This window comes from Hetaerina americana, unplaced genomic scaffold (assembly GCF_022747635.1).
Source record: "Hetaerina americana unplaced genomic scaffold, ioHetAmer1.1.p SCAF_2, whole genome shotgun sequence".
NCBI classification, from domain to species: Eukaryota; Metazoa; Arthropoda; class Insecta; order Odonata; family Calopterygidae; genus Hetaerina; species Hetaerina americana.
The window spans coordinates 8103042-8110965 of NW_027286763.1; the positions used below are offsets into that span (position 1 = coordinate 8103042).

Genomic DNA, 7924 nt, shown 5'->3' on the forward strand with positions numbered 1-7924 from the left:
TTTTGATCAAGGTAGTATAACAATTTGTGTATTGAAGGTACTCATTATCCATTTCATAAGCTTAATATTACCATGGATTAGTTTACTGTAACTATGAATGTATAAAATTAAATCTTTTACTAGATCTTTCCAAAATATACTTTTTAAAGTTCCATGCATCAAGAAGGCTCCATGCTGCTTCCGGGAATAACGTCACTTAGTTTAGCTGGTTGGATAACAGTTTTGCCAGTAGTTCTGGAGGCGTCTTCAGGTCGAAGTGATCTTCATTGCATTTTGGCCACTATTCACGTATATAGGAGATGCTGGCTGACCCAGAGGGATTGGTTGTTCTTTGGCGGTCAGGTGGAATTACCGTTTTCCATGTCAAAATCAGGTAGTATAGCCATCCTGATGATTGAAATTATTTGGATTTTTCATTAATTTTACAGTTTCTCTAGAAAAAAACCCTATTTTCCAAGACTCATAAGATATATATGTGTATAGTGGCCAAAATGCAATGAACATAACAGTTCCATGTTAAACTTTGTGGAATTCCTTCATTGTGAGGGTAAAAGAAACTTAGCATTTCCACCCAAAAGATTTTAATATTTCACGACCATGGTTTCGATGCTGCACATCATCCTGATGGTGCCCAGCATCGAAACCATGGTTGTGAAATATTAAAATCTTTTGGGTGGAAATGCTAAGTTTCTTTTACCCTCATAAAATGCAATGAAGTTTGCTTTGACCTGAAGATACCTCCAGGACTGGGAGCAAAACCCTGGTCCAGCAAGCCAACCTACAAGATGGTCATTCCTGGATGCAGCTTAAAATTAATTCCATCCAGCATCCATATACTCAATGAATACACTTTGAAAACAATTATAGATATCTCTGGTGCAATATATAATAACAGAAATCAGAAGATCCCAACAGAATATAATCTTCTGTCCAATTAATACATGAGCTGAGGCCATAAAAACTTCATTTTGAAAAATTTCAGTCTATATCGATTTTACCCCCTTCAAAGTACTCCCCATTTGTGGCCATTCACTTATTCCATCTTCTTGTCCACTGTTTAAAGCACCCTTGGAAGTCCTCGGCAGTTAGGCTTTTTAGTTGTCTCGTCATTCCTTGCTTTATTTTGTCCACATATTCCCAGTGATGTCCTCGCATCACATTTTTGCATTTTGGGATTAATAAAAGGTTGCAGGGGGCAAGATTTTACGAATGAAGAGAGATAGGATTGAGATGGATAGTGATTGAATTTTTTGCCAGAAGCTGGCAAAAAATCAATGCTGAATGTGCAAGTGCAATGCCATGGTGAGGGTGTCATCCATCATGTTCGGTTAAAATATAAAGTGTGCACTGTTGATTTTCCTAAATTCAGTTCATCAGCTTCTATCGTTCGGATAGTTTTTCAACGATGGGTAAGAAGGACAAGGGACCGCACACAAGCAATGCTGTCGTCAACATAGGGGGTCGAAGGTCATCCCGGCCTTGCATCGTCCATGGCATCTTGTCGGCCAACTTTAAAACGCTTAATCCACTTGAAAACGGATGTTTTCTTAACAGAGCATTATCACCGTAAACAGCTGTCAACATTTCAGTATCTTCTTGATAACTTTTACAGAACTTCACCAAAAACTTGATGTTGTTCCGTGATTTTGCCAATTTCCATTTTTGCCCTACAGTAAAAAAAAGGACAACAGAAATGGCACCATACGCACAGCTCAACAATCCACCAAGCAAGGAAAGTTCATTGGCACTGAGGCAACTAGCGCCTAGCTAGTGGGCGGGGCCGCCCAAATTGCACCAGTTTGCGCATTTATTGCAACGACCACGTGAAAAACATTTATTAGAAAATAGCTCTAGCAGCATACCCAAATTAATTACTGATTACTCATACAAGTTAAGAACTACCTGCTTCTGAGTCTACATTCTCTGCAGCACTACATGTGGCATGTTGTTCACTTTCAGCTCCATCAAACTGAAAACAAATAATCAAGTGTTTAATAAAGACAAGAAACTTGAAGTAAACTAAGCAGAAGTTATTATACTTTTTTAAATTTATTCATTCAATATTTCATTTTGTTATTTTACAATGGTAAAGTATATGTCATACAAAAACGTATGCATACATTTTAAGAAATGGTAATAATAAAATTACCGCTCATCATACCTTGACAAAAAATATTCACTTAGGTCATAAAAACAACTCTTGATTAAAGAAGATTTTAACATCTGATTTGAGTCTGTATTTTTTATGCCTGCTGGTAAATGATTATAATTTTAATGCCAGCATGAAGGGGTCCTTTTTGAAAGAAAGATGTGGAATGAAGTATCGCATGCACTTTCTTTGTCTTGTGACATAACAACGCATACACTCATTTTTTAAGTAGACGTGTTTTCTCAAACATTCACGCAAGCATGATGTGTATAAACACCCTACATGTAAGATTTATAAAATGAGGTCTAAATGATTCTCCTTTTGGAATTTAGGTTATACATCTCTAATAACTATCTTTTGCATGATAAATACTTTGTCAAAAGTCATAGTAAAGCCCTAAAAGATGAACCCCTGACAAACTTAAGATTAGAAATTACAAAAGTAGGCTGTTTTTATTACTGCTTGATCTGCAATTATTGCGAAGGATCAAAGGGCATAGGAAAGTCTGGAGAGTTTACTGCATGAGTGCCCAGTATGTTCATTCTGGTTTCAGCAATTATTAAACCTAAAAAGTTAGTGCCGCAGACTTTCTTTAGAAGATTATCTTTGATGTAAAGATATTGACAGAACTGACTCCGTACTATTCATTTTTCATTAGTATACTTTATTTTTACTGCCCAAGTTTAAGTTCAACATGCACACCTGATAATAGATTAACAGTATCCTTAAAATTGGAAGAAAAGAGTAAACGCTAAACCATAAATTACAGCCACTATAATAAAAAAACAAGTACAATTCATATCTTCTCTACATTACTATTTATCAATAAATTACAAATTGAAAAGAATATACATACAACAGTTTCAATCAGACAAATGTGAAGCATTTTATTTATTCTCGATGGCCATTTTCTTTTGATTGAATCTTTAACAAAGCCCATACAATCATGTATTGTTCTATGGTGAAAAATCTATCTGTCTTGTACCTATCTATCTTTCCTCTCGTCTAACAAATTTGGAGAACCAGGGCCTTTTCATTTGCTTCATTCATTACCATCTGGGCTTTATGAGCATTACATGTGCAATGCTCACTTCTGTCAAGTACCTAGTAGCTTGTTTCCCACCTAAGTTCACCATCAGCAATTAACATTTCTTTAAACATCTTTCAATTTCTCTTCCATAGAATTTATTTGACTGAACTGTGAACATCATAACGCCATGTGTAACATGCATTTCAATTGCATCCTCTCCACACACACAATTTCCCCCATTGTACTTCCCTGGTGAGACAGGTCTGGAGGAGAGAACCTTCCCTTCACCACACCCGTTCACATCAACACACTTTCAACAAAGATAACCATAAGCTGCTTGGCCACACCTGGGTTACCTGAATTTCACTAGGCGACTGGGACTTAGCAAGTCATAATGCACCTATAATTGCATTTTTTAAATAATACTGCATGCTCTTAGATTTACAATAAACGAATTTAATAATGGATAGGATTTACATAGTTATGGATTAAGTTCCAAAGAAACTGCGGGAGATGCCGCAACAGTAACTTTTAACGGAGTCATCCTAGGACGCCTCGGTAGCTTAAGTGGCTAAAGCACTCGACCGGATATTGAGGGATCTGGGTTCGGATCCCAATCAAGGCGAATGATTTTTACACTCTGAAATTGTTGCATTGAAATGATTATGGATTAAGATTCATAGATAGTTGCTGACAGTATAAAATAAAAGTTTGCATTGACTATCCATCAATGCATTTAGGAATTAAATAGTTATTCCCATTTAAGGACTAATTATTATAATTCTGCACCGTTTTCAACCATATTCCCTTGCATAATTATAAATTTAACCGTGTTTCACATAATTTCGTCATTTACCAGTTAATGATTTCAATCATTAGTGGGCAAAAGAGTTCTCAAAGGGGCAAAAGAAAAAGGGGAAGGGAAGACAAGAAGAGAAAGAAAAGCTAAGGAAAGTAACACTGAGGATGGACGAGTGCAACAGAGCATGAAATATGCAGAGGGATTCCTAGTGTGCTCTTTGCTCTCAAGGTCAGAGAAAAGAGTGTATTTCTTAAAGCAGCTGGTGCCCAATTCTGGCATTTCTCTCTTCAACGCATAAGGTCTCAATTTCACAACCAAAGTTCACCAGACCACTCAACCTGAAGGTTGGAGATGATATATTAGAGGAAGATGTTAGTGTTAGAAGTTAGATATAAGAGGACTTTACCCTGAACTAAGTCCATATGTATGTGAAATTTAGACATTCCAGATAGAAGGGCAAGTTCCTCTGGCTAATCCACATCTGTCTCTGACTAAGCTTAAGCAACCAAAAAGTCACAGCTTTTGGTTTGAGACGGGATTGTTTAAAAGCATCAACCAGAGTCCTCCAGTCAGCAGGAGAATACTCTACCCACTTCCCTGCCAAATGCTCATTTGAACTTCAGCAAAGTAAAATATTAGGTACTACTGGCAACTGGAACTTGCTACCATGCATTTGCGGATAGGAAAAACACAGAGAATTGTCAAGTGAGCACTTAATTATCTTTGAAAATTTCAGCAAATGATATTTTTAAACATATTGCGTACACATGATGGTTTATTTGGAAAGGAGAAGAAATAAAGCAACTTGTGTAACTGATGGAGCTATTTTAAGAGTTCTAGGTAACAAGTCAAATTAAATAATGACCCTTACACACAAGGTTGAACTACGTTGCAGGGGAAAGATGGAAGACAACCTAGAAGATGGCAAAACTACACGAGCTAGTAAAAATACAATTCGCTGGACACCTGTGTACTGAAAAGATCATTTGAGTTCACTGATTTCCAAGTGATTCTCATGTAAGGATTAAAGGCATACTTTTTTATTATAAAATGAAAGTTAAAATGGCTTTCCTACAGTGACAGATTAGAGATACTGATCCTTAAACTGAATCTCCATTCTTTAAGTTTCCATCTATGTACTTCAATAACAGTACGTAATTGACATTTTTACCAGTGAACATTGCAGCAAACTTAATCTTACATTCAGGAATATCACACATACACACTTTGAAAACAAAGCCTGATCCCAGACTCAGTACAGGTGCCTAAATTTATACAATATTTTTAGATAGAAGATGACAAGACAGTTTCATTCCAAAGCAAATCATACTCTCTACGATAGCAAGACTGTTAACGACTGACACTCTTTATCTCATTTTAAAATCTTATACTGTTGTATCGTAAAACCCAGCTCAGTGGTTCAAATACCAATGAGGCTTCCACTTCACATATTAAATTGTAAACACAACTAAATAATCTCCCTTCAACTCAGAAATTTCACCAACTGGAAAGTTCAAATTGAAATTTTTATCACACTAGATGCATATCGGAACATTAGTTTTAAAACCAGCTGAAAAGGAAATCATCATTTCCGGTGCGGACAAAAGTTGTATTTTTTCGTGGAGATAATTTACTAAGTAGAACGAAGAACATTTGATGAAGTACCAATAATTATGCCTCATGGCACATACAGGGAAAATGTAGAAAAAATATCAGAGTGCAGTAGCTTGAAAATATACACACCTGAGAGGTATCAGTCTTCATTTTATTAGAACCACGACTGCTGGCAGAAAGATGGTTCACAGCATCATTGAAATTTTCTAAATTGAAACAAAATCATAGAATATTAATGCACAATTAATATTGACAACCACTTTGGGGACACTAGGCATGTAAGTCGCTCCACATAGTTCAAGAAGAGCAACAAATGCTCTTTAAAAAACCTGATGAAAATTCATTTATCTTAAGCTTTAGAAGACGTATTCCTGAATGTCAACGACAGCTGTAACTATCGTATATCATGAGATCTAAACACTATAGCAACGTACCATCGGTGCCCTTATCTGCTAACTGGTAACAAAACCTCTCGATTGACTCGTTGGTGTAGTCAGGCTGAAATAAAATGAGTGCCTGTATATTGTTATCCAAATACTGGAATCCGCTAAACCTTTTGCATAACGCCAGAGCATATTCCATACAACTGAATAACATTATGAAAGTTTAACAAAGTCTATAATTATTATACATGTTAATCACAAAAATCATTTCCAAATCTTAATAAATTTCATTAAATACGTTACATACTAACCCTTACCAGATTGAATTGAAAAGAACATCCTTCGATATCACGCAAAACTTTCTGCTTCACTGACTGAAGCATTTTGCCACGACCCAAACTCATGGTAGGTACGTTTCGGTTCTACCAACGATTTGCAAACCTGAGGACAAAGTTCATGTCAGTTCAACAAGAACATAATTTCATTCATAAACCGTATCTTACCAAAACAATGGCATTGGAAAAACCCATATTATGAACCTGATAAGGTCAACAATCAATCAAAAAATTCAATGGATATTAATTGCCAGGACGATACCAACTGAAATTAGGCCAAACGTTTCGGAATGAACTAGAATGTATATAGATGTAACTAGAATGTACCTTCGATGTTGTACAAAAAAAGGGTTCACTTTGCATATGTCCAACCATTATCTTACTATAGCACTAACATTAACGAAGTAAATCATTTTCACGTTATTGTTGACGTGTTACAAAAACAAACGTCAAGGTATACCCCATAAATACCCTCCACATATTTCGTGTTACGAAATCCTCGATGTCAGCTGACAAAACATGAGCGCATTAAAGTGAATGTGTATGGTTCATGAACGAGTCTTTCGACATGAGCTATTCTTCTGCAAGAATCACGTGACCCAATTATCTGGCGCTAATTGTTCACGATTCAAAAAATATGAAGGTCGGGAAATTCCGTGATTTTCATTCCCATAATAAAGTTATTATTAATTTGACGTTGACCACAAAATGCATGAGAAAGCTTCATGATGAGAACTTTTCCTTGTTACCGATATCGCTCAGCCTCATAATTTCAAAGCATGAAAATACAAATAAAAAGAGCACTTAAATGTTTTTGGCGATGAAAAATAGCCGTGGATTACATTAATGGCATTCGCTAACGGCTCATTTGCTCACGTGACAAAATTAATTTTCACTCTATTTAATCATTAACTAAGTCGGCTCTTTGATGAATCATTATTTTACTAAAGAATAACTTTGCATTTTAAGTTTATTTTTCATTTTGCTCATTGTAAATGTCAGGGAATATACGATTCATAATATCAGTTACGTCTTCAAAAATCAAGCTTTTAGTAGCTAGTCAGCCAAGGGATTACAAGCATTGCAGAGCGCATTAGGAAGTCAGCCCAATGGAAATGGCATGGGAGGCAATGTAAGGAAAACAATGGTTATGGAGTTATCTATAAAGAGGAAAGCTAAGATAAATATTAAATACGAGATTTGAAACTAGAGCAGGTGGAAATTTTTGCTTATGTCATAAGTGATTTGGACAAAAATGGTCAAAGTAGTGGGGATTCTAGAAAAAGAATTGCATTAGTCAAAGAAGCTTTCACATCAGAGGAGGGAATAATTGACAGGGACGTTAAGGGAGGATGTTGAGAAAGACTGTTTGATATGGAGCATGGTTTTGTAAGAGGTGTAAAAAGTCATTGAAGCAAGGCAATAGGTGTACACTGGAGACTTATGAATTGAGGGTGTGGAGAAGGATGGGAAATGTGAAATGGACAGAAAAGAAAACAAACAAGGAAGTGCTAGGTATGGCGAGAGAGGAGAGGGGTTTGTTGAAAATAAGCCAGAAGGTAAGAAAGATGGATACAGATTATTTTGATAGGCAATGAGATCTTGAAGACT

General features: G+C 36.1%; 1 protein-coding gene across 2 annotated transcripts in view; it reads right to left on the reverse strand.

Annotated features, from left to right (window-relative positions):
- Positions 1–6824, reverse strand: part of LOC139688026 (uncharacterized) — a 29372-nt gene extending 22548 nt beyond the window's left edge. For both annotated transcript variants that reach the window (XM_071585430.1, XM_071585429.1), the window contains exons 1-5: positions 6641–6824; positions 6296–6419; positions 6030–6093; positions 5725–5801; positions 1903–1969 (exon numbers count right to left, since the gene is read on the reverse strand). In XM_071585430.1, coding sequence (XP_071441531.1) covers positions 1903–1969; positions 5725–5801; positions 6030–6093; positions 6296–6382 — 295 coding nt within the window. In that variant the 5' untranslated portion in view covers positions 6383–6419; positions 6641–6824. The remainder of the gene's footprint in view (positions 1–1902; positions 1970–5724; positions 5802–6029; positions 6094–6295; positions 6420–6640) is intronic.
- Between the last annotated feature and the right edge of the window lie 1100 nt (positions 6825–7924).